The 27,124-nt window shown below is 42.7% G+C and overlaps 1 protein-coding gene across 1 annotated transcript in view; it reads right to left on the bottom strand.

Moving 5' to 3' along the window:
- Nucleotides 1-3,941: 3,941 nt before the first annotated feature.
- GRIN2B (glutamate ionotropic receptor NMDA type subunit 2B) overlaps nt 3,942-27,124 on the bottom strand; it is a 304,269-nt gene continuing 281,086 nt past the window's right edge. The window contains exons 9-12 of the mRNA XM_054988703.1: nt 23,027-23,187; nt 14,809-14,996; nt 11,329-11,567; nt 3,942-5,840 (exon numbers count right to left, since the gene is read on the bottom strand). Of these exons, the coding sequence (XP_054844678.1) occupies nt 3,942-5,840; nt 11,329-11,567; nt 14,809-14,996; nt 23,027-23,187 (2,487 nt within the window). The remainder of the gene's footprint in view (nt 5,841-11,328; nt 11,568-14,808; nt 14,997-23,026; nt 23,188-27,124) is intronic.

Below are 27,124 nucleotides of genomic sequence, written 5' to 3'. Positions count from 1 at the left end.
TATGTAAACAGATATTGAAAATACTCCCAGTGGGGAAGATTTGCAAGAAAACTGCTAAAACATCTGAACCCAAATTAGGATTGTATTGGATTTCTGCAGGCACAAAAGATCCTCACAGATTTATATCGGGGAGGAGGAGGGAACAGGGAGGGCAAGACTTTTAAAAAAAAATACTGTAGATTAATGCTGAATGCAAGGGTATCACACATTTTAATGCTACCTCCCTTAACCAAATTCATGGAACGTCACACGTTATGGTATGGGGCATTGCTCCACTGGCAGATGTTATATCACATCATCAAAAATGCCAGAAGAAGTGATCTTAAGTGCCTCAGGAAGTTTAAAAGTGCGAGAAGTTCATCACTTGCCCCCAATTTTTTCTCTCTCTTATACCCTTAGATTTACTACATCTGCATTATCATGGCTTTGAAGAATTAACGTTAATAAAATATTTCTAAACTTCTTAAAGGTGATTAATGGCAAAAAAAAAAAATGCCAGCTTGAAAACCAAAGCAGGTATAGAGGCACTCTTTCTGAGGCAATGGATATTCAATTTTGTTGCCCTATAGTATGAAATTCCATGTAGGTTTTTTTTGCGGGGCGGGGGGGGGGGGGGATGAAGTAGGCAATAAACATCACCATGTCTCCAATCTAGCATAAGCTGCACCTGCTGCTAAAATTTTCCCATCATGTTCACTTGATTATTTTTGAGTAAAATGATACTAAGAATTTTGAATTGCAAAACCATAATTAACATTAACAGTGTCACTTATGTGTGTGCAAATGATCCAACCGATACTCTCCCTCTTGGTCAAATTTCAAGGAAAAAGAAATCTACAGAAATGTTTACAACAAAGGATAAATGAAAAGACCAGGAGGCTGATTTCACATGTCAAAAGATAAAAGTCACTGCAGATGAACTAACTCCAACATTTCTAACTGACTGTTAAAGCAGACATTCTTCATGCTCTGTGCACACAAATTCACATTTGTAAAGCACTTTAAATATTATCACCCCTAAATACTATATATGTAAACATGTTTTTCAATGTTCAAACTGAGCTAGGGTCCAAGAAAAACATTGTAAGAAAATGAGAACCATGGTAAACTGTCACTTAGAACACAATTCTGGAATCATTCTGAAAGTTCAGTTAGTATCTTTTTGGTTTGTTTTTCAGTTTAGTTTTCTCCACAGTACCATTCTCTAATATTTTTGGTTTCAGCTGGGGGAGTGGGAATACTGAAATAGATGCCGGGAGCTGGCTTATCAGTAATCCAGCTGCTAATAAACCTTAAGAAATACAGTAAATTGAAGAGATTTCCCAGTCTTAAGGTACCCAAGCCAACATAACTTTGGAGAAATCCCTGTAGTGCTGGGTGATAGTCTAAACTGAACATTCAAAATGACGGTCCACTCCATCACCAAGGGAAAATGGCACATTGTCTCAAGACCTAGATACCTGTGAGGGATGGTGGTATGGAATGTACAGTCAAGCAAGCGAGATGGTGTGCTTCCATTTGAACATGAAAGCCCTGCTAGCAAGGCTTGAGGTGATGTACCACCATTTTCTAATCATGAAGAAAAAAGGTGACAGGTGTTGATTAGAAAGAGGTATTCAATGCATGCAGTTTTCTGTCATTTCCCCCCATTAGAATGGCCTGGGCCTACATAAAACTACTTCCAGATTCACAGCCTGAAAGTTGTAGGAAAAAAAACAACCTAAACCTTTCTCCTCTCCAAACCTGAATATTCACAAGAAGAGAAGCACTAGTTTGTACAAAATGCAATAGAAAAAAATATTTACAAATGAAATGAGTATCTTCTTGATGGCCCTTGTTGGAGGATTCAGCCTCACCACTTTGTGTTCTGCAGATTGCTAAGCAAATATAATGCTCTTTTTATATGGAAAAGAGGAGTGGAACTAAAAGGTGTTCAGCTCCTCTAACAACAGAGAAGGCATTGCATTTGCCACAACTTCTTCCATAATTTGTTCAGCAAATTCAGCAGGGGAGAAAAATTCCCATCTCACAAAATGTTCAGGCTCATCCCTACCCCCATTTAAGAAAAAACAAGGCCTTCTATTGGCTTGAATGCAAGAAAGATATTAAGATAAACCCAACTAGGGTGCGGTGGGAAGGATACATGAGAGGAAAATCAGCTACAGAAAATGTGGGTTGAAAAAGAATGGCTGCTTCCAAAAGTTCAGGGTCTGTGTCTCTACATGCATTCAGTTCCATTGCAACGTGCCCCATATATCAGAAGAGTTCTTTTGATCAACCCCTCCTGTTAGGAAAGTAGAACAGACCCAGGGAAAAGTGAGATGCTTTGCCACATGTTTGGGAAGCAACAGTGAACCTGTTGCCCTTACCTGAGGATTCCTGCTGTAAATGAAACAATTTCATTTCTTCTACCATCACTTCCATGTATGTAGTTTAACTTGCATTTACAATGATTCCTTGGCAGGAAAACTGCTGGTACCAGTTCCATATGCACTGAGAACAGGGCCAGGCCAGCTCTAAGGTTGCTAAATACTACCGCTTGTTCAGCTTAGCTCCTGCTAGTCTCCTCCACAATTCACTTCCCCCAAATCTTTCCACCTCTGTTCTCTGGTCCCTACCATAGCATCTGTGGTATCTGATGTTTCAACTCCTCATGCCCTGTGGAAGACAAGCCATGTATTTCCACAACACTATAATTATCAAATATAAGTATATATTCAATAAATACACATATACACATGTCTGAATTGTGCAGCCAGATCCTTGTTCCGGCCCTATTCCTGCCACCATCTGTGCTATCCCTCTCCAACTGTAATGACCACCAGCAGAGAAAGCCTTTTCTGCATTCTTCTTGCCAAGACACTTGGCTGAAACCTCCCTCCTTCCAGATTAAATCCACTCAGAAAAAGGTTTCCTGAACAGTGGAGGCTCAGTCGCCAAACCACCTTCCCTTTGATCATCCCTTACATGCCCCTGTACTGCAAAGGCTTGCTCTGCTGACTTTGTCACATTAAATACCTTATTGATCATAAAGTGTTTTGTGAAAATTGTTATTCATGTAAACTTCTGCAAAAGTCAACCCACATCTGAAATTTCATGATTTCAAAATTAACGAGTTGTTCATGAGTAAGATAAAACTTGCCATTCGCCCTCCCCTGGGACCCTCCCCAGTGTCATTCTCCCAAGGCTTTTTCTGAAAATTTCCTGGTCTCATTGGCATTCACTTCTGCCATTCCAACTGACTTTTCAGAAGTGATTGTATTGGGTTATTATGACTGGACTAATTAGCCAGAGGGCATTCATTTCAAACCTCTCTTCCCCCACAGTAAATATATTATAGTTTCATCATTAGATTTTTTTTCTTCAGCATATATGCAGCTACATTTTTCATCCTTAAGCCCACAAAGTCCTCAAAAAAGAACTGAACCTTTGCATGTAATCAACATGTATTGTATTAAGTTGATCCCATGTTATTCATGTCCTGTTAATTTTGCTTAAAATATCTTCTTTATGACCATTCCATCTCTTCTACACTCCACCTCTTGCCACATTTGCATATCTGAAAGAACTTTCACTGTTTGGTGCTAAGAAAACCCCAAACACTGTGGCCATTGCCCCCACTTATGTATTGACCTTGCTTCAAACATGCCCTGCCTTTCCAACAGTGAAAACACAAGCTAAGCTACTAAGCTTTGACATGTGATGGCCAGGAATAGAACTGTGAGTGGGGAAATGAAAATAGATAAACAGGGGTGGGAGAGTGGGGAAAGAAAGAGGTGGCACTTCTCAAAAGTGCTGCCTAAGCAGAACTTCAGTATTCCACCATGAAAAAAAGAGAAGAGCAGAAGAATAGCAAATGGGAACTAGGTCTGAACCCACTACCTGACCCTCCCACACGTCACATTTCCTGCACCATCCCCTCCCATGCTTTTCCCCATCACTCAGACATCAGACTCAATACTGGAAAGTTTCTCATAAACATGCCCGTTGCTGGAGCCATTGAAAGCCCTGGGGTTTTTGTTGTTAGGCACACAGGGGTTGGACTGGTTCCCTATACAGATGTCCTTCTGGAAACGGGCTGGAACAGCCCCATGAAGGGCCGAGACCACCGGCTTGTTGGTGGTGACAATGGCTCGGAAGTCTGGCCTCACCTTGGGCCCACCTGCCACCACAGGCTGCCTGAAGAAGTAGGATTTGCTGCCGTGGAGCAAGCACTGGTCATCCCCGAAAGTGGGGATGAAAGGGTTTTGAGTGACCCGGTCGGGGTAGAGCGACTTGCTGAGCATATAACCACCACCAATGCCAGGATTGTTGTGGTGATGGTGGCTGGTGGCGGGCACTGAGGACTTGTTGTTAGCAAAGGTGGATTCGCTTGCTGGCATCTCAAACATATGGGCATAGGGGCTTCCCTCCAAAAAGCGACCCTTGTCCTTCAGGCTCACACTGCGGGGGGCCAGAGATGCGTCTTCCTTTTGCAGATCCACAAATGTGTCATATGAATGCTGCCGGCGAAGCTTGTTGCGATTCTTCTTCTGTACCTTGGAGGCGGAGTTGGAAGGGCTCTGAGGATACTTGGTAGTGGAGGTGCTGGTGGCCACTGGCACAGGAGCAGATGGCTGATCCAGCTCTTGGAGGGAGTTGTCCTCACTGATGTCATAGAGGTTGCCTGCCTTCTTGCAAGCTTCACACCGGATGCATGGCTGGCGGGTGGAGTTCTGTCCCACCACAGTCGGAGTATAGTTATGCAGCTTAGATGGGCAACTGCGGCAATAATTTGCCCCTGGCCGTTCCTCCCAATCAAGATTGGTGAGGTTTTTCTCCCATGGTGCAGGTACCCCACTCACAACACTGTGCTTGTGCTCATTGTTTGCTCCAAAGTCCCCCGACCCGTGTTTGTGGTGGGTTCTATTAGTACAGGTCCCTACTCCCCCTATAGTGTCACGCTTGAAGTCATCTCCCCGCTCTTTATAGATATCTGTCAGATCCACATGTTCCCAGTGTGGTGAGTTCTCCTTTGCCCGGAATTGGTCCAAATAGAAATCCCTTAGCCCTTCTTTGTCCCTGAAGTAGCGCTTATGGTCAGGGGAACGGGGGCGCCGACGATAGGCCAGTTCAATTTCATCAAACTCCCTCCGTGACTTAGCTGAGGCTGGGCGCTTCTTTAGACTATCTTTGTACTGCTGTTTTCGCCTCTTTGCAGCATTACCTTCAATGTTGCCATAAGTCACTGTATGGGTGGATATGTCCGAGACATCTGAGCGGATCAAATCATCATGTGCCCCTCCACCACTGTATCGGTCACTCTTGAAGGATAACTTGCCATAGAGGTCACCTAGCTGGCCATGTTTGGCTGGTGGCAAACCAATATCTAATGGCTTCTTACTAAGAGACCGAGGCTGCGCAGAGAAGGGTGGGTTATCACAGTCATACAGTCCATCAATGGAACTGGCACTACCTATGCTATGGGGCCGATGATGATGGTGATAATGGTCCTGGTAAACATTGCTCTCCTTTAGCTGTAGATTGCCAAAGGTCCTTTCTACCTCACTAATGTAGTCACTGAAAAGGTTCTCTTCACAGGGGGGGTTGTTATAAGACTTGCAGTCAGAGTGAGTGAAGCTGCGGCGGTGCTCAGATATATCATAGACAGAAGATTCACGGCGGATGAAATCCAGGGCACTTTGTGGTGAACCATTGACACCTGAAAGGTTTGCCATGTTCTTTGCAGTACGAAGCAGGCGCAAAATGTTAGAATGTGTATTGTTCATGGTGGCTGTGGGGGAATTCATAGAAGAATGGCGGTCTTCAATAGCAACTCCATGGATGCAGCTGTAAATACCCTGAAATGGAGCAAAACATGAAGAGGTCAGTAGATAAGTTGCAGGGCTTTAAAGCCTGAAATAGAAGGAGTACTTATACTTTTTCTGCTTTCCTCTTTGCCCCCTCTAGTTTTGCCCCTCTATTTCTCTTTTTCATCATTTTGTTTCATTTTTACCTTGCCCTTCCTCCAAAGTGTTGTCTATAAACAAAACCCAGCACCATCTTATCTTCACAACAACTCTGTGAGGTAGAATAGGCTGAGACATAGCAACTGGCTCAGGTCATCCAGCGAGGGACAAAACAGAGAAGACACTGGGAATTCTATGAATGGAGCTCTCACCATCTTTTCTTTAAAATATCACACTGGCATTATAGAAAGAGCAGTTAAATTACCCCCAGCAACACAGGAGCCAGTGAGAGTTATATTCTGAACCATCCAATAGGGAGACAGGGTCTGTCAGTTGGAATTTTAGACAGGTGGAAGTTGGAAGCAAGAGAGGAGAGTTTGGTGAAGGTTAGTTTTATCAGAAGAGCGGGTTTTGAACATTATAGGTATAACCATTGGCTGCAGTGGGTTATTATTTTTTTTCAATAGAAAAAACCTGCTTTGGAATGGATTTTCTTTTCCTTGGGCATGTAGCGTTCAAATCTTGACATCCCACATCTCCTTGTTAGTTATCAATCAAGATTTACCTCAGTTTGTTTTTCTATTTAATAAACTTCATTCTTGTTTCTTTGAGAAGTAAACCATCTTGTCCCTGTCTATTTGCCTCATCTCTCAGTTACTAACCTAATATAGGTTTATACCCAAACCCAGAATAGTCCTCCAGGACCTTTTTAAAAAGGTTCCACAGAACCTGCTTAAATTCCCTGGTGTAGTGGGGAAGGTGGGAAATTGTGAAAAAGATCCTCTGGCAAGACATCGAGCCCCAGGAAACCATCATGCCCTTATCAAGACAGCAACACAAGGAAAGGGGAGGTTAAGAAGCCTTCCTCCAGGGTGGATAAAAATCAATGATTTTTTTAAAAAAATCAAAAAAATCTGATTTTTTTAAATTTAAATCGGATTTTTTTGATTTAAATCGGAATTTTTTAAATAAAATGCTTTTTGAGGAAAATATATTACCATCCAAAGGTTATTCCATCATGAAATAAAGATTAGTTTTTAATTATGTAGAATAAAGCTGTATATGTTTAATTTTTTTGGTAAATAAATTCCATTAATCCATTCACAATGTCATGCTTTTCCAGAGGTTTTTGTAAGATTATTGGGCAGTTTCTCTGCCTACACGATATTATCACAGATGCTTGGTTTTGCAGTTCTCAAAACTGAATTTGTGTCAGCTCAGCAGAGATCACATGCCTCTTCTTCACAGCAAAAATGTTATAACATGAACAGAGTTGAGAAAAAGACCTTAATCCTATTGTTCTACAAACCTATGAAGACAGAATCAACCCCTCCAGTGCTAAGTTTCAAGAAGCTCAGTGAATAGAAACAATATTTTTCTGATTGTTTGGAGTGGAATAGATCTGCACAAGAAGAAACTAAGTGTGAGGAGGGAGGGGCAAGCAGTACAAAATGAAAGTGAAACTTTTTGAGCACAATACTGCACAAGTCTTTGGATCGTTTGTGTGTATGACCTGAGGTTTATCACATTCTTTCCTTGGAGGAAAAACCTATAATGGCAGCAGGCCGTAAAAGAGACCCAGTTTGGGAATACTTTAATGAAGTTCCTTTACCTATCGGTAAGGCAGGCATCTACTTGCATATTAAAGTTATACCAGCAAGAATTAGTCTTTATGTAGAAAACTATGATTTAAATCAAGCCTTAATGACTAGTGATTTAAATCGTGATTTAAATCAGTTTGATTTAAATCAAATCCACCCTGCCTTCCTCTGTGCCATTTACCCAATATGAGATGGTGCTGGAGAGCTGCTGTTTGCCAAACTGGGATTCCATATCCGTACATATATGTTTGCCTTATTGACCCCTGTCATTTGGTTTGACACTGAGTTTCACAGCAGAATGTAGATCTGAATACAGGTCTCCTTGGTCCTAGTTTGCCACTCCAACGATTAGAATACACTGGCTTTCCAACATTACATTGCACTAAATCTAGGGAGGTCTGTTCAGTTTTTCACTGACAATGTGAGTTTATTTGTCTTTGGCATCCCTGAAGGATTAGGACTGTATGTAACTTTTACATCTAGATGGCTTGGGTGGCAGTTGCAGCAGGGGTGCCTTTGGTAAGTTAAACCAGCTGTTATCCTTCCTCAGTTTTAAAGGTTTGTTCATTGTCTTCTGCTGCCCTAGTAACCTTTCAGCAAGGTTTCTCTAATGCACGCTTCATGGGGCTGCCTTTGAAGATGATTCTAATGATCCAGCCCATATACTAACAGACAATGGGTGCAAAGAAAAAAATAGTGTTTTTCCAACTGCACTGGCTTCCAGTTAGCTCCTGGTCCTTGTTGCAAGAATCAGTTTTTTCCACAGAGTCAGAAAGCACATAATAAAGCAACTTCACTGAAGCAAAGCAAGTATGAGTCTGATCAGTGGCTAGATAGGAAACTTCTTGAGAATTTTATGTAAGCTACCTTACATAAGATTTATCTTACATTTTATTTTGTGCTTCCTCTAAAGAAGCATACATTCTTCTCCCCTCCATTTTGTCCTCACAATAACCTTTGAGTAGTTTAGGCTGAGAGTGACCGTCCTAAGGTCACCCAATAAGCTAGAGATTTGAAGGCTTGGGGGAAAAATGAGAGGGGGGGGGAGGAATTTGGAGGAGGAAGGGTTTTTTCTTGTCCCCCCCCCCAGAACCTTCCCCCCCCTATTTTTCCAATGGATAAATGGAAATTTGGAGTAATACTGAAAAAGTACTCCTATGAAATATTTTGTCACTTTGAATGAGTAAAATGCTTTAAAAGATTAGGTGAGCATGCACGCAGCTCTTATTTCCGAGATGCATTTCTGCTCCTAGAAGGACACCTAATCTTCATGAGGGGAACATGCAGGGCTTTAATTGCTTCTCAAATGTTGCATGTCTTCTGTTGTCATTTTGATCTGACTCTTCCCTTGTGGTTGACCTTTTCACCTTTCCCTCAAACCGCTATGTCACATATATCCACAGATTAGGTAACACATAACTTATTGCTCTACCTTGCTGGAGGTAAAAAAAAAAAAGATCAGAAGGAGGTGGAGTACAAACTGTACCAAAGCATCAGAGAAAACTCAGAAGTTTAACTGAGAACTGAGCACTCTCTAACCAGTAGTCACAGAAGGAAGAAGATATGTAGCTTTGCAGATATTATTATTATTGACAGTTCGTGTGATCCTTTTTCTGACCAAGTAACATATTTTATGTAATTCACCACAGAGCTTTTGTTTTCTTTTAACTCCTATTTTTTCTACTTTTCAAACAGCAAAAATTAAGGTATATGTGATAAGGTATCACACGGTGCATCAGCTTGCAATTTTCTCTCAGTAACTCAAAACTTAAAATTTGCTTGTAGAAAACTAAGGCATTTATAGCTTTTAAAGCCATAAATATGTCAAATATTGCAATTGTACATACTAAGTAAGTTATAAAGGATGAATTTTATATTGTTAAAATAGTAAAAGTAGCTTAGGTTTGATATGACAGTAAGTATTGCATATATTCTAATTTCCCCTCAAATTTCTGTTTTCGCTAAAAGAAAACTTTTTTTGGTGACTTCAAAATTTCTGGAAATTTTACCTCTGTGTTCATAACTGAGTGGGGATTTCAACCTGGGTCTCCTATGTTCTAGTCTGACACTCTAACCACCACACCAGGTGGGGGCTCTATTTTTGCTGCTCCACATGAACTATTCTGTACATGTAGGGCAGTAAAAACAGGGAAATGCCCTCCTTGCTATTTTGAAGCAGGGAAACAGCTTGGGGAGGGGGAGGGGGACATGCAGGAGCTCTTCCTCCCCCTCAGTGGTATTCTGAGGCTGTTTGGGCAGCTGTGGGAAATCCAAGTTGGGTCTGGGGAACCTAAGTTGGGTCTCAGGAACCTGGACCCAACTCTTTAAAAATCTGCAAGTCTATCTTGATTTTAAGAGAGCCATCTCTAACTGCCTGGATTGAGCTTTAGGCTCAGATTTAGTCTGACTAGTCACTAAAATTCTTGGAAAGGAATTCGATCCAATGTGTCGTCTGGGGGAATGGGGATCCTATTTTCATTGTGAAATGCTATCTACTCGGGTTTTTTTTTAGTTTCCCACTATGAAGCTACAATAAGTTCTAGTGGTTTTTCCCCCCAAGACTCTGACACCCCCCCACACACACACCACAAGAAAACCTGTACAAAGTTAACAAAGAGAATTTTCCAACCAGAACTTTGCCTTACTTTTTGCAATAACTGTATTTTTTTTCTCACCCCAGAATTCAGCATTTTAAAGGCATCCTAAACATAGATCATGATTTCATACTCAACAGCCTAACCTGTATTGAATGAAATAACTTTAAAAATGAACAAATACATATCCTTGTAATTTTTTAAAGAGTAAAGAACTTTCTTTATTCCTAAACCATCTTTGATCTGGGAAAGAATCACACTAGTGAATGTATTATGTGAAAGACTGCTTTCATACGAGCCTCTAAATCTTGAAAGCAGCATCACAGATCGTACCAAAATTGGCTCTAATCCAGCAATGCACCCTAGTGCTGTTAAGAAGATTCTCCTACTGCTGGCTAGGACAGAGAAGTGAGCATACATGTATTTTCCATAGTTGACAATAGAAGCCCATTGTGTGTGTGGGCCTCTAGATCAAAGATGATTCAGTAACAAACTAAATACTATTAGAGCTCATATATTATGATGTTAGGAGGCAAAACTCTGATCTGCAAGAAAGGAAAAGAGCCAAATTCAGAAATGTGAGATGATGAAAGAGAAAGAAAAAACGTTTGGGTATTCAAACATATTTATAACTGAAGCAAAAAAGAATTCACAGAAATTACTTGCCAGGGGGAAAGCTTTAGACAGAAATGTCCTTTTTATCCTTCAGTAAAATCTACTCAGAAACACTGAAAACACTCTACACAAAAGTCACGACTTTTATGGAGCTCTTCACAAAGCTCCATCTTGAAGTAAAAAACTGCTCAGCTAAACTGCTCTTCCCAAAGCTCTATCTTGAAGTTAAAAATTGTGCAGCTTCTTTTTGAGCCTTTTAGTTATATGAGCAGGGCTGGAAGAAAACTTACGCTTTAAAAAAATGTGCTAGGCAATTGTCCCAAATTTTGCTTTCTCCAAAAATTTCAAAGGTGCCTATATCTCTGTAGATTCATTCATGTCCATACACTCACGTCCATTCCAAGTGAGACCAGAAATGATAAAATCTGGCAAATGATGACAGCCTATTTGCTGCTTGAAAGCATAATGGTAAACACTGCTAGTCAGTGTTGACTTAGATGGAAGGAATAGTCATGGTAATGAAATGAGGACTTCCCTCACTCTTTCTTCCCTTTGACTCTAGGTACTCACCCTGCTGATAGAGAAGACTACACCAGGCTTGCCAGAGCAGACCCCCATGAAGCAGTGGCGGAACTGCCAGTAAAAGAGATGTTCACAGATGAAGGTGATGAGGCTAAGGGCCATGGCTGCTCCCAACATATAGAAGACACCTGCCATGTTATCTATATCCAGCTGGCTGCTCATTACCTCATTCTTTTCATTATGGCAAATGCCTGTGAGCCAGAGAGCTTCCAACTCCTCCATCTCCCCTATAAAGACAAGCAGAAAGGAATACATGTAACATTAGTCAGCACTTAGTAATTTGATGAAAAAGAGAGTTACTTACCTGAGTTATTTTTAAAAACTTCCTTTTTGGTTTATTTAAGCAACAATAAATTCTGGAATGGATTAGCATGTGGTTAATCCAGGACAGAATAAGAGCGGCACGACTCTAATCTGGAGAACTGGGTTTGATTCCCCACTCCTCCGCTTGAAGCCAGCTGGGTAACCTTGGGTCAGTCAACAACTCTCTCAGAGTTCTCTCAGCCCCACCTACCTCACAGGGTGATTGCGGTGAGGATAATAATAACATACTTTATAAACCACTCTGAGTGTGGCATTGTCCTGAAAGGCGGTATATAAATTGAATGTTGTTATTATTATGATTATTATGCATTCTTCTGATTTGTATCTCCAAATTTTTTAAAGAGTGCTGTGCAAACAGAGTTGCTGGGGGGGGGGGAGAGTTGCTGCACATTTCATTTCCTTTAACTTGTTTGTATATATGCTAAAATTATTATTTATATGTTCCTCAGATTATGGAAGGGATATTGTAATCATAAATCGGATATGGAACTAACAAGTAATGTAAATGATGCCTCAGAGAATAACAGCAGAACTGAGATGCCCCAGTAACCTCTATGGACAAGAGTTAAATTCTGCTGAAATAAGTGGACAACAATTTCTTGTACAGTTCTTTCAGTGTGCTCAAGTTAGCATGTCAACTATTTCCAGTGCCTTCAGGTTTTTCTTTCCTCTTAAACAATTGAGAAAAAGTATATGCTATACTTTCTTTGGCTTTTTACAGGTTTTATCCTAATAAAATAATTTCCATATAACGTCTTGAATTTGAGTATAACATTTACAGTGCAATCCTAAACAGAGTTACACTCTTCTACATCCATTGAAGTCAATGGGCTTAGAAAGGTGTAACTCTTCTTAGGATTGTACTATACTGATTCAACCAATGTAATATTTCATCCAGTGGTGGATTAGTCCCTAAGGCCCAATATCCTGCCCACCTCACTGAGGCAACTTCAGCCTGGGGATCACCCCCTCCTCTGGGTTCACTCTGGTCCAAAGAGACGGGCAGGTGTGAGTCGCCACCTCTGAAAGCCAGAGGCAGAGAAAATGAAGTGCCCACCCCAGCCTCACCCTGCCTGGTGCAGCAAATAATGTGCATAGCCTGTCCTTTGCTGCACCTGGCTGACCCTGCCCTGTAATGAGGGACACTTCTGCTCAGCCCCACTGCAACAAGGGAGAGGCCCAGCCAGCCTGTACCTCACCTGGGCCCATGGCTTGGCACATCCTGCTTGGGACTGGTCCTCTATTCTTTACAGGGTCAGGAAGAGGGCAGGCTGAGGACAGGGCCTTTTCCCAGAGCTATTCTACTTCCCCAATCTGCCCTTGATTTCAGCTCATGTATATATTGCTATTGGGACATAAAGATAACATGAGAGCCTTTAAAAACATTGTTTACTAAATATAAGTAAAAATCATCTGGCCGAATCAACCTCCACAAAATTTGGCACATCAGAAAATGTTCCAGTGGGATCGAGCCATTAAAGCAACTGCATCAGGTGGAAGAACTGTGGCTCAGTAGGACAGCATCTGCTTTGCATGTAGGAGGTTTCAGGTTCAACCCCAGAAAAACTAGTTGAAGAATCTCAGATATTAAAAAAGAATTCTCACTTCTGATATTGGAGACAGAGGAGGAGAAAAGTGTGTGCAATGAAAGTAAGGGAGGGGGTCTTCTTTGGCAGATCTGTATGATTTGTGATCCTCAAAGCCAAATACAGGCCACTTGCTGTGAGGGGATAAGGAGGGCTGCCAGATATTTGACAAGACTCCTGTTTTTTTCAACGGGAAAAGTTTATCAAGGCCCTGACAGAGGACTATACATGAGTGATGGGCTGTGTTCAACCTGGTGGGTAATCAGGCTGTGCAGTCCTGTCTTAGTGTTTAACAGCACCAGTTATTTTCACTTGATTGGGACCTTGTCTTTATTAGCACTCCATTTCATATGCTTTACAGGTTTTTCAGCATGCTAAACTTGTAATGTGCCACTTCTTAAATATTGTCCTGCAACCTTTTCTCCACAATCTGTTGCCAGTAACTCATGTGATATAGATAAACTATGAAAGCTTCTGCCTTCTAAAGAAAATAATTTGTTAATGTTGAAGAAACTCCAGTATTTTATGAGACTATTTCAGTTTATGCATTCTCTACACAAAACATCTAACTTTAAATATATGCTGATGGATTCTGCACTGGCTGGGGCCAAGAATGAAAGACGTATAGTTATAGTGGATAGCTGTCAACTCAGTATGTGGCAATGGTGAAAAAAGCAAACTCCATACTGGATTATTAGGAAAGTCACTGAAAAGAAAACATTCAATATTGTATTGACCTAGTACACAGCAATGGTATGCCTATATTTGGAATACTGTGTACAGTTCTGGATAGTGTATCTCAAAAAGGATATTACAGAGCTAGAAAAAGTACAGAAGAGGGCAACCAAGAAGATCAAGGAATTGGAATACTTTTCCTATGAGGAAAGGCTGAATAATCTTTTTAATTTATTATTATTTATTATATTTCTAATCCACTCTCCCCACAAACGGGCCCAAGTGGAATACAACATATATAAAATACATAAATATGTTAATTTAAAACCAGATAAAAATATCAACTATTTTAAGCAAAATATCCCCATGCAGGGTCCTTCCCTTCATTGTCACGCTGGCCCCAGTGTGACAACAAAGGCTCTGGAGTGTGTGGGAGTGCACTCCAGAGCTCCTGGGCCCATTCCCCGCCCCACTGACCAGGTAAAAGGCAGCAAGGGGCAGAGGCTGGAAGAGGGAGAGCTTCCACCCCCATTGGGGGACTGGGAACCCTAATTACACTGCATTTACATTTACTCAAGACTGGAATCTTCAAGGAGGGCTTAACAAAAATGTTTTACTCCAAAGGTATTCATGAACAAGACATGCAGATATTTTTAGATAAGCAAGCTCAGATTCCATAACCTTTGCCACTTAATGTTCTGTGTATTAGAGATCTCTAAAGTTCTCCCATAACACTATTATTAATTTATTAAAAAGCATAGTTTCCATTAAGCAGAGATCTGTGCGCTTTGACTGATTAATGAAGAGTGACAAAGCCATGTCTGCCAGTTTTAAAACATTTTACTTAGTGATGATCTAGTAGCTCCTCATTCAGATCACTTACCATCACCAAAAAGCTGAAGAATTGCAAGATCCACCTGCCGCTTCCAGCCAGAATTCTTCTGGATGGCAATGCCGTAGCCTGTGGAAGCAAAGACCTTCCCACTGCCAATGGTAACCAGCTTGCAACCTTCATCTCTGCCAGCCATGTAGTTTAGCACAGCTGCATCATAAATGAAAGCATCCAGCTTCCTGCACAAGACAGTAAAGACACAATTCTGTGTAAATCTAAATCAGCATGTACCACTGAAGTGTACAACTCAAGTGGGGGCCTCCGAGAACTAAAAACATGCTACAAGAAGAATTATTTGTGGAGAGTTAAGATTGAGTGACATCACAAAGACTAATTGCAGTATCACATTTCTGCAGCAGTCTCCAAACTAAAGAGTCTGAAGTTACTCTAAAGCCCATGTAAACCACTTCATCCTCTACTGAACAATGATTGCTTCTCTAGTTACAATTGAAATTCAGCAAAGTCTACCAATAACTTCACAGTGAATTAAGGTTGTAAAGCAGACCATTTCAAAACAAAACAGCTGGAGAGATAGCACTAAGCAAAAATGTAATTACTCAAATTAGATTTGGACAGGACCCCTGCTCTTGTGAAGAGTCCCATGAGTATTTTTAAAGATGACAAGTGGTTAGGAGATCAAGTTATATCTTCCTATGAGGGCAGTAACTTCAGTTTTATAGTGCCCCACTAACCTCACACTGAAGAACAGGATCAGTGCTGAATTAGAAGAATTGTTCATAACAACAAGGCTATGTTTATATCAGCCAATTTTTGCAGAAGCTAGAACTCCAGTGAGTAGATTTTCTATTCACACTACCAAGAAGGCTATGTCTCAATTACTTCTATGTCATGTTATACAGTGTATAATTCCTCTTTACATGGCTACAAAGGACTGCTAGTAGTGTTTGGGTAGTGCAAAGTCCAAAACTGCATGCAGGCTTACCCTTTGCTCTTCCACCATTTTGTCTCAGGCCAATACACAGCCACTAGACTACCACACCTTTTTGCCACACCTTCACTTAAATGGGAGTCAAATGGAATCAACTATTGGGAAAGAAAATGAAATGCCTAGGAATAACAAATGACATGGTTAAGACTAGGGGTGTGCACCCCCAAAATATTCAGGTTTCCCGCTTCGGGTTTACCGAAAGTGGAAAAACAATTGGGGTATTTAAATGCTTCAGTATGCTCTGTAAAGATTTGGGAATCTTTGGTTGTTGTGGGTTTTCCGGGAATCTTTACAGAGCACACCAAAGCTCAAAGCAGCACTTTTCTTGCCATTTGCAAAGGGCAAGAAAAGTGTTGCTTTCAAATGCATCTGCTTTACAGCTGATGGGAGGGGATTCCCCTCTCAGCAGCTAAAAAAAGCCCTTTAAATGCTTTTTCAGCATAAGGGAATTCCCCTCTCATCAGCTGAAAAAAGCCTTTTAAATGCCCGGCATTTAAAAGGCTTTTTTCAGCTGATGAGAGGGGAATCCCCCTTCCGTCCACTGGAAAAAAGCAGCCAACATTTAAAGGGCTTTTTTCATCTGATGAGAGGGGAATCCCCACCATCAGCTACAAAGCTGCCCCCTTTTGAAAGCAACACTTTTCTTGCCACATGCAAGGGGCAAGAGAGGGGTTGCTCTTTGCCTGAAACTTCCTGAAACGATACAAATCACTTCAGGAAACTTTGCTTTGGGATTCCCCAATCAGCTCAGCAATGCTGGGGCCAATTTGGGAACCCCAAATCTTTCCAAATCAGGCCCAATTCGGGTTAAAAACCTGAATCGGAAACCCGAAGTGCACACCCTAGTTAAAACTACAGAGACCAAAGATATAATCAGGGAAATAAAAATGTATGTCAGGAAGATAGATATTATTAGTACGTCTCTTAGGGCATGGAGAGTATGTTCAACTCTTTACTTAAGTATAGCCCTCCCAACGCAACTGCCAAAGTATTTTTATCGTTTGACAGCACCAAAACTCAGAAGAGCTTTTACTCTGGTAAGAATGAATGCTCTTCCCTCAGTAGTTCTGAAGGGTAGATATAAGAAAGTACCATATGCTAACAGAACATCCAGATGCCCAAATGATAAAGCTGAAATCATTGAACATATGATTATAGTGTGTCCCAGATTTAATCAGTTGAGGGCTAGCTTAATTACTCCTCCACTTAAAAATATGGAACTACCTAATATGAGAGCCCAGGTGATGTGGTTACTATAGGATAGAAATGATTCCATTACTTTTTCTGTGGCATAATTAAATAACAGAGAAATAATATTAAGTAGAGTTTTTCCCATTTACTTAGTTTTTAAAAATTTAATTGTTGAAGGTGAAGGTTTAGATGTTTTAAAAACACAATATAATGTTAGCTTAGGGTTCATTGTTATCAAATAAAATAAGTAGGCTTTAGTTTGGTTTTTTAAAATCATTAATTGGAGCATTGGATTTACTTTTTTTTTTTTAAGTGTTAAGGAGACCTGGTCTTCAATGAAATTGAAGCCACAGGATTTAAAAAATAGGAATTGGGCTGGCCATTTAGTCTTCTTAAATACTGAAATCAGATTTTCAGAAGGACTAGCTTAGTTTTTTGAAATTAGCCTTCCATTGCAGGTTTGGGGGGGAGGGGGGTGGGGCGGAATGAGGGTTTTCAAAAGAATTCCATACTTCCCTCACAGGTTGTTGCAATTACCAAAAAAAAAATTACTCTGCTTGTAGGCTTGAAAGAACTTAAAGTCAGTGAAGGAGGATTTTTAAAAGAATGTAGTCAGGGCAGGATCTACAGTTGCCAGCGACCAGGGCAACCGTAGTCAGGCTCCACTCCTGGCGCTGCGTGATGATGTCACTCCCATGACATCATCACGCTGGGGCGCCCCCCACCCCCGCAGCAAGTCGGCTGTCCCAGCACACTGCGGAGCTGGCGGCAGCGCGAGTGGCTTGGAGGCTGCCCGCACCATTCACCTGACCCGCAGGACAAGGGGCAGCCGGCTTGCCGCGCGCCCCTTGTCCTGGGGAAAGGCGAACGGCGTGGGCGGCCTCCCAGCCACCCATGCTGTCTTTTGCCTTTCCCCAAGACAAGGGGCGGCCAGCTTGCCGCACGCCCCTTGTCCTGGGGAAAGGCAAATGGCACGGGCAGCCTCCGAGCCACCCGCACTGCCTTTTGCCTTTCCCCAGGACAAGGGGAGGCCGGCTTGCCGCGCGCCCCTTTTCCTGCGGAAAGGCGAATGGTGCAGACGACCTCCCAGCCATCCGCGCTGCCTTTTGCCTTTCCCGCAAGCAAGCCGCCCCTTGTCCTGCAGGAAAGGCAAAAGGCAGCGCGGGTGGCTGTGAGGCTACCCGCACTGTTCGCCTTTCCCCAGGCATGCTCCCAGGGCTGGCAGCGTGCTCCTGGGGCTGGCAACTGCGCCCGGCGCCCCCTCTTTGGCAGTGCTGGGGGCAGACTACCCCCCCTGCCCCCCCCCCGTCGATCCGGCCCTGGGTGTAGTTTCACACATCCCTATCCCCAGGGCTTTTTTTCTGGGAAAAGAGGTGGTGGAACTCAGTGGTGGAACTCAAGACCGCACAATGACGTCACTTTGGATCAGCTGGAACAAGGGGGGAGTTTTTTAAAGTTTAAATTGCCCTCAGACTTCCGGCACCTCTTAAAAATGGTCACATGGCCAGTGCCCCCCCCCCACCGATCTAAACTCCCCTCTGTCTGGAGATCAGAGGGCGGGGCCACTGATCATGTGACCATTTTTAAGAGGTGCCGAAAGTCCATTCCACTGCATTCCCGCTGAAAAAAAGCCCTGCCCACTCCAAATAAAGGCTACGTTGTGTCAGTTTGAATCAAAGGCAATTGCAAGTTAGTGCTCAGGGGGACAGGTAGACCGAAAAGGTCAAGGGCAGCAGATTAGTGAGTTAGGTTCAAGAGCAGCTTAGTTAATGCTCAGACTCAGAGTGTCCTGTGGTCTAGTGCAGTAGCTAGCTTAATTTGGTGTAGTCCAGGGGGATAAAATGAGCAATATTTTTTATTTATTTAAAATATTTATATACCACCTTTTCAACCCAAAATAGAGTCCCCAGTGTGATGAACAACAGATAATTAAAACTAAAAATACATTTAACGTGCATATATAAATATAGTAATAGAGTAGAGCACATCAACATACAAACACACATACAGCCAAGGAAGAGGGCCAGTTAGAGATTACTGGGGGTATGTCAAATGAAACAGGGAAGTCTTCACCCACTGGCAAAAGACAATGACAGAAGGAGGCAAATCTCCCTTGGTGTCATGACTGAGAAGAAAGCCCGTTCTCGGTTTGCCATCTTCTAGCCTTAGATGAGGGGGGCACCTAAAGCAAGGCCTCCAAAGATGACAGGACTTGACCGGTATGTTCATATGGGAAAGGGTATTTCTTAAGGTATGCTGTCCCCAAGCCATACAGGGCTTTAAAGGCCAGTATCAGCACTGTGAATTGGGCCTGGAAGCAAATTGAGAGCTAGCGCAGATTGAACAAGACCGGAGTGACATGGTCTCTACAACAAGCAAAGGCTGGTCTGGTGCAATGAAAAAGCTTCACAAGGCCCATTTCATTGAGGCTGCTGCAGGAGTGCAGTCTGTAGAGGTAACTGAGGTAAGTGCTTGCACTGAGGAGGGGTATGTTGTTCATGCTGCTCCTCCTCCAGCCTCCTCCAGCTGTTGTTATAACTGAAGAGGAGCAGCCTGAGCTGTCTCTTGGGCTGAACTTGAGGGACAAGATTCTTCTTGGTTTTGAGGCTACCTCACGGACTTAAAGGGATGCTGGAGGATCCCCCACCCCATGTCTGCCCCTCACCGCTCACAGGATGTAGCTCTGGGAGTAAGCACAGCTCCTAGTCAGTGTGGGTGCCACATTTCCTCCAGAGTCTGTAAGTACTTCCAGAGGATTTATTTATTTATAGTCCAACTTTCTCACTGAGACTCAAGGCGGATTACATAGTGTGAGAGTATTACAATCAGTGTCAAGGACATTTCCATAAACAATGCCACAGGATAAATAAGTACAATTTTACAAAGACATAGCATTAGCAGAGTTCTGAGTTGAAGAATTGCTGAAACAGAACATAATCAATTCTAGGACTGACATTAGATAACATGAAGCACATGTAGTATATAGGAGTCCATATTTAAAGCAACAGATTATATATAAGGCAACATAGTGGTGAAGTCTTTGGTCCCTGACTCCTTAGCAAAGCATCTGGGACCCCCTCCCTACAATACCTGTGAGGGGCTAGGATCATCAAGGGAAAGGCCTGAGTCACCTCTCAATCACCAGTCTCAGAGGAAGAAAAAAGCTGGAGGATTGTCTGTGCGGCCAAGAGTCACTCTGCGACCTCTTCTGGTGCTGTGTCCTCCAGGTCTCCTGTACAGAAGGGATGCCAAGCATCTCTGACAGAGATATTTGGCGTTGCTGGCACTACCATGCCAAGGAGTGAGCATAAGCAGGAAGGGCAGAGGGTCACTTGCCTCACTGGCAAAAAGATCACTCTAAAAAAGCAGTCCTTTTCTACTGCTGAGGATGCCATGTTCCACAGGCTGCTCTGAGATACCTATCCCTGGTATCCATGCTGAGTAGGACTATGGTGCATAGTGTCCAAATCAAGCAAAGTGATGGTACTGTTCTACTCTGCTCTGGTTAGACCTTACCTAGGATATTGTGTTCAGTTTGGGGCACCACAATTTAAGGATAAGATGGAACATGTCCAGAGGAGAGCAACGAGAATGTTGAGGGATCTGGAGACCAAGTCCTATGAGGAAAGGTTGAAGGAGCTCAGTATGTTTAGCCTAGGGAGAAGATGACTGAGAGGTGATACGATAACCATCTTCAAGTACTTGAAGGGCTGTCATATAGAGGATGGTGCAGTTATTTTCTGCTACCCCAGAAGGTCGGACCAGAACTAATGGGTTGAAATTAAATCAAAGCGTTTTCAGCTAAACATTAGAAAGAATTTCCTGACAGTTAGAGCCATCCTTCAGTAGAACAGGCTTCCTCAAGAGATGGTGGGCTCTCCTTCTTTGGAGGTTTTTAAGCAGAGGCTAGATGGCCATCTGACAGAAATGCTGATTCTGTGAATCTATGCAGAACACGAGAGGGAGGGCAGGAAGGATTACTTCAGTACTTAGTTCCTGTGAACCCTTTTTACATGCCCAGGGTAATGCTGATTGCCACCTTGGTGTCGGGTAGCAATTTTCCCCAAGCCAGTTTGGCTATGGATCCTGACGGTGTTTTGCCATCTTCTGGGCATGGAGCAAGGGTCACTGGGTGTGTGTGTAGGGGAGGTAGTTGTGAATGTCCTGCATTGTGCAAGGGGTTGGACTAGATGACCCTAGAGGTCCCTTCTAATGCTATGATTCTAGAGTGAAGAAGAAGAGTGATCTGGAAAAGGTGGCCTTAGAAGTTGCCATTGTCCAGGGGAAGAGACCTCTCTGCAACTAGGAGTGGTTGATTCTCTCTCACATGGTAGAGGTCTTAAGCCCTTTAAGTTCATCGAAGTGCTCTCATCTGACACAGTAAGCCTAAGTCTAATCATTCTCTTGATTTTAATGCTTCAGGGGAAGATGCCACAGTGCAGGATGAGCAGATATTCTTTCAGCAACACGTACACTGGCGCGGAGGCTGCAAGGAGGCACCAAGTTCTACTTGGAACCTCTAACCAAGCAGAAGGCCTACATGTGGTAACCATGTGTGACCCATGCATCAAGGGTATCTTCACCAAGAGTGCTGGCTAGCTCATTCACTGGAGAGACGAGCTGCTTTGGCAAGTGTGGTGTTTCCAGGTCATAAGAGGCATCTAGAAGTGTTGGAGAAGCAGCTCTGCGGCTACGCCCACTGCCTCCTTTTCTGTGCAGGGCCCCTTTATGGTCACTCCTGAAATGGCCATGGTGATGGAGGCCATCAGGATGCCAGTCTGCACCAGTGGAAATGTGAGGAGCACAAGCCAGACTTTGTGGACACAATGGTGAAGCCCTACAAGTTGAGTGCCACTGAGCTACTTGGCCAGGAAAGAGATGGTCTAGCTGAACCTTTCTCTTGGTTCAGAGGATTCTCTCATGTCTTCCGATGAATGTGCAGAGCATTTTTCCCAGATGAATGACATTGCCAGTGTGTACTGCTCATATTTGCTGTCCTGAAGAGTTGAGTAAATGGTTTTCCTGAAGGCCAACTTGCCACTCTTCAACTACCCTACCCTGAGTGAAGTGAGCACATGCTTGTGCCTGCATCCTCTCAATGGGGAGTCAGGGAAACATGCTCTTACCATAACTTAAAACTCAGAAGTAGAAAGAGGCAGCATAGAAGTTATCCAATTTGATCTGCAATATATACAATCCACATTCCAAACAGTGTTCTAAAAAACAAAAAACCCAACTGAGCCCCAGTTGTTTTGTGGCACGGAGGTTGTTGGTAGGGCTCAGCACCTCACAGCACAATTCTGTGCAGAAAATATATAAATACAGTGTTTAAAATGTTGTTCTTGCCACTTTCATAAAGGACCCCCCCCCCAAATATCATTGGAACAAATAATGTTAGGAAAGTAGATGACTATCTCATTTTAATCCACCTTGAGTCTCAGTGAGAAAGGTGGACCATAAGTGACATAAATAAATAAAATTAATTAATTAATTAAAATAAGGAGAACCCACAAAAGCACCTAAAATGAAGCTCCTGAATGCTATCTTTGTGTTATGTTCCTTCTTTACAGGGGTGGTGGGGAACAGGAGCACCGGTGATGAAGGGCATCACCAGATCCTGAGGATCCTCATGAAAGCTAGTGATCATATATGCTACAGGCTGCAGAGAGAGGAAAACTTAGGTACCCATACCAGATGCCCTGAGGAAGTCATGGGAATGTCTTGGGGATACTCCGTGCAATATAGCTGGTGAATATCTTACATATTTTACACCAGGAATGTATGGAACCTTTGCAGCATTTGCTTTTTGTTTCCCCAGTGAAAAACAAGACCAACACATGGGAAGGTAGTACTTCAGTAGTGCAGCCCTACCCCTACCCCAGTGCCCAGATAAAAATGCACCCTACATAAAACTTTTTAGGTTGAATTGCTGTAAGCTTTTATAAGCTGCTTGGTTTACTCCAGTATTGGCTCACTCCAGTTGCATATAAAACATTAATATGCCACCCAAAATAGGGTCCCCAAAGCAGGGAACAACATATTTAAGTAAATATGGGAGAAGGCACTCACCCTGTCTTCAGTGAGGATAGTGCATCTTGCACTGATCTTTGGTTGAACTTCACCATGTAGCCATGCATCAGTTCATAATTGTTGCGGATGTTCCTTTCTGTACTACCATTGGGAACTGTCCCAAAGCGGAAAGGTGGTGAGAAAGCATTTGGATTTTGGAACTGGAGAAAGAAAGAAATGAAGAAAAAACTCAAGTGCTTTCCATGAGAGAGGACTGGATTCTTCAAAATATTAAGTTGGCTGATAGTTGAGAATTCCAGTTTTATTTTAATGGTATATTGGCATTTGGAATCCAGTGGTCCAAGCAATCAGGCCATGATCTAAAGATCCTCTGTATTTTTCCTGTTCTGTAATATAAACTGAAATGACCATGAAAAAAGGCTTTCATTTAATAACTTTTGTCAGGCTCCAAGCTGGGTTTGTCGGAACCTGGGGAAGCATGCCCTCCAGGTTGGCCTGGGCATTGGCTTTGGCCCAAGGGAAGCCTCAGATGTGGAGGGAGGAGGGGGGTTAGTTGCATCCTCAGCCCCTCTCCCCCTCCATTGGGATGGCCAGTCTTGCTCCCTTTCTCTCTTGCCTTGCCATGCTTGCTCGTCCTTCCACCACCTATGCTTGCTCCCAACTTCTCCTCACTGGCTCCTTGTCCTGGCCCGTCTTTTTAGGCCCCCCTAGGTAACCATCCCTCCCCAGGCTCTTACCTGCCACTAGCCACCTTGTTTTCCTTGGGGTGAATGACAGCCTCCACCCCCTGTCTGGGGATCCCCTGGGCATCCCTCGCCCACAACCCCTCCCCCAACCATTTAAGGCCACTCTGGAGGGCAAGGCTGGCCAGGCCTTGCCACCCCAGATGGCCTGCCCTCCATGCCACAGCATCAGAGTTCTGCCCCACCCTTGCCCTCGGGGCTGCAGCCATGTTGTCAGCTCTGGCAAGGCTGCTGGCGTCTTTGGGGCACCTCTGCTCCACCTCCTATCTTGCCTCCCTGGCCCTGGTAGTTGCTTGGGCGGGCCATCTGGTTGGTTCTAGAGAATTCTAACTCAAATATTAATTTGGTACACTGAGCAATTACACACTAATCTCTCTGCTCTTTAGACATTTAATACAGTCCCATACAATTAGGACTGCTGGCATGTCCTTCGGTTTGAAACTGTTCGTTATTTCAGAAGATATCAAACAGTCCCACATTTACCAACATCAAGGCCCCAACTGATGGCCATAGAACAGGTATCAGAGCTTTTATTTTTGTATTTTTCTCTGGCAATTCTGATTCCTGAGACATATAGGAGAGAGCAGAAAATGGAATGGAAGCCATAGTGCAGCCCTAGTGTAGCCCTACCCCACCCCCAGTGCCCAGATAAAAATACACTCTACATAATTTTTTTAGATTGAATTGCTGTTAAGATTTTATAAGCTACTTGGTTTACTCCAGTCACAACCAACGCTCTCTGGGATTTTATGAAACAATTACAAAGACTCCTTAAAATCCATACCCGGGGGGGGGGGGGGGCTGAACTGAGAAGCTAGCCAGGGGCCTAAAAATCAGTGGTAAGAGGAGGAAATTATACCAAAGCCTTTCTAGTAAATGAAGAATTCTCACCCTAGTACTCCACAAAGGCTATCTGTAAAGCTACGTAGAACCTTTTGCCTTAAGGGGCGCAATGCAGGTAGGCAGTGTAATTTGCTTAACAGTCAGATCTGAGCAGATACTTTGATCAGTGCTAATTATATAATGATGATGATGATGATGATGATGATGATGATGATGATATTTGATTTATATACCGCCCTTCAGGATGACTTAACACCCACTCAGAGCGGATTACAAAGTATGTTATTATCCCCACAACAAAACACCCTGTGAGGTGGGTGGGGCTGAGAGAGCTCCTAGAAGCTGTGACTGACCCAAGGTCACCCAACTGGCTTCAAGTGGAGGAGTGGGGAATCAAACTCAGTTCTCCAGATTAGAGTCCAGCGCTCTTAACTACTACACCAAAATGGCCAGCTATGCACACACACACACACTATTAATTTCTCAAACATGAATGTAGCAGATCTGTGAAGAGTATACATCATCATCTTCTACTGCAGTATATATGTAGATTCGCTCTGTAGACTGAGATACTTGTGTTTTTAGATACAAATCAGAACTCTGGAAAAGCTGTGAGCACACTGAACTTTACCAGAAAGAATGTTTTACTTTTCTGTGAAAATGCCAATCCCTTTGGCTGGCAGAAGTACAGAAATGTGCATTAAGAAATACCTGTACTGCTCATAAATGGGTGGGGGAATAAAATCTGTTTGCTGAAATATAGGCCAGCATCTAGTGGAATCCTACCTAACATGAGAAATTCAGGACTGGAGCACAAGAAGTCAATGGGCTTAGACTGAAATGCATAAGATTGCACTGCTAAAGACAGAACCAAAATTTTCTTCCAAAAGGTGAAACTAAAAACATATAATGAAAGCAAACTGTGACTGGAACCAATGTGTACAGCAATGGCCCCGTAAAGCATTTTGAAATTAAAAGGACTTTGGTGGTACTCAACTCTGCATAGTTGCAAACCACATGTCATTGCCATATTGAGTGGTGCAGAATATGATCATGACTTATAAGTAAAAGTATAATCTCAGGGCTATCAGTTACAAGCATGTTTGTACATGGATAATAGCGAGGAACATTTTCAGTCAACTCATGTTCCTGGATTAAGGATATTGTTCTTCACTTTAGTATAGCAGAATCTAGATCTTGGAAAAGTATCATTTAAAAACATCAATAAGAGTTATTGTTCAGCTGCAACATTACCTTTGCAGGATGTAGCAACCCCCCCCCCCCCCCATTCATCATGTCGGCCTGTGTAGAGACATAGTGAAAATTAAATGCAAGGATCTGTATGATGCCCAAACCCAGAGGTCTTTGGTTGTAAGCTTTAGAGGAACACAGATATATATTCATCTCTGGTCTACGGGCTTTATGTTTGTAATACTAGAGGGAATCAATGCCCAGCTTCCACTCAAATACCCATGGGGCCCTGAAGAGTGAAGGAAGAGGCCAAATAAATAAATAAAATTCTTTACTTTTAGAGAAATAATTCTTTATAACAGAAAATTTGTTTTTCTGAAGAAGAAGCTTGACTAGGGATGACTAGGGATTTGGAAGGACTCATTTTCAGCCTGTAATACCTACAAGAGCAGTGCACTTTAAAGAGCTTGTGGAACACATTTGTCTCTTTAGTACTGTGGAATGGGGTCAGTTAGTAAAATAGGAAAGCCGTTAAACACCCACTTCCCAAGTGATGCTTGCACATGGTGTAGTTGGAGCCAGCACATGCCTAAGTCACAAAAGCTTGCTGCTGGAGGCAGAGGCAAGCCTGTAGCCAGAAACAGCACCAATGGGAGATTTTTGAGTGGCTGATTCTTTTCATGTGGCTTCTTTGAGCTATGGCTGTTCAAGAGGCTTCTTTGATAGTGTGACCAGCTAGTCTGCAATCCCTGCCTTTGGCCACGCATTGGAAGTGACAAAAAAGATGAATCCATGTTGAGATCCCCAGGACCTGCTCAACTCTGACCAGGTGCCTTCAACTAAAAGACAATTAGTGCGGGGTTATGTCAAGAGGTGACAGTGTGGGGAGCAGCAAAGGTCTCTTACTGGTAAGCAGAATATGGGAGATGACCTCTTAAGAGTTCTGAAGCCACATCAAGATATAAAAACATACTTGTAAAGGAAGCCCAAAAGTTAATATATGACTCAAATAAATTAAGTTGGCACCATCCAAAAATCCAATTTATTTTCCTGAATACGTTATTGTGATGTGCCCTTAGGCTTGCAATGCATAGAATAAATACACTACAGCTACCAAAGTCTTAAGCCAGCATCTCTACAGAGACAAAGTGTACCACCGTATAGTATAGCTACTCTTCCATATGCAGAAAAGAAAGGGGATTAAACAGTTAAAGGGCACGCCAGTTGTAAAGAGGTGACACCTTTTTAAAAAACAAAGAGTTACTTTTTACAAGTCTGCATTGCAATCAGTAGGGAGAATTACTTGAAACTTAGCAAGGAGTTTTGAATTTTGACATTGTTTGACAGCTGTTAGTGCTGA

The sequence above is a fragment of the Eublepharis macularius genome, chromosome 9 (genome assembly GCF_028583425.1).
Source record: "Eublepharis macularius isolate TG4126 chromosome 9, MPM_Emac_v1.0, whole genome shotgun sequence".
NCBI lineage: Eukaryota > Metazoa > Chordata > Lepidosauria > Squamata > Eublepharidae > Eublepharis > Eublepharis macularius.
The sequence above is the reverse complement of the archived record's forward strand: the minus strand, read 5'-3'. Positions and strand labels throughout refer to the sequence as shown.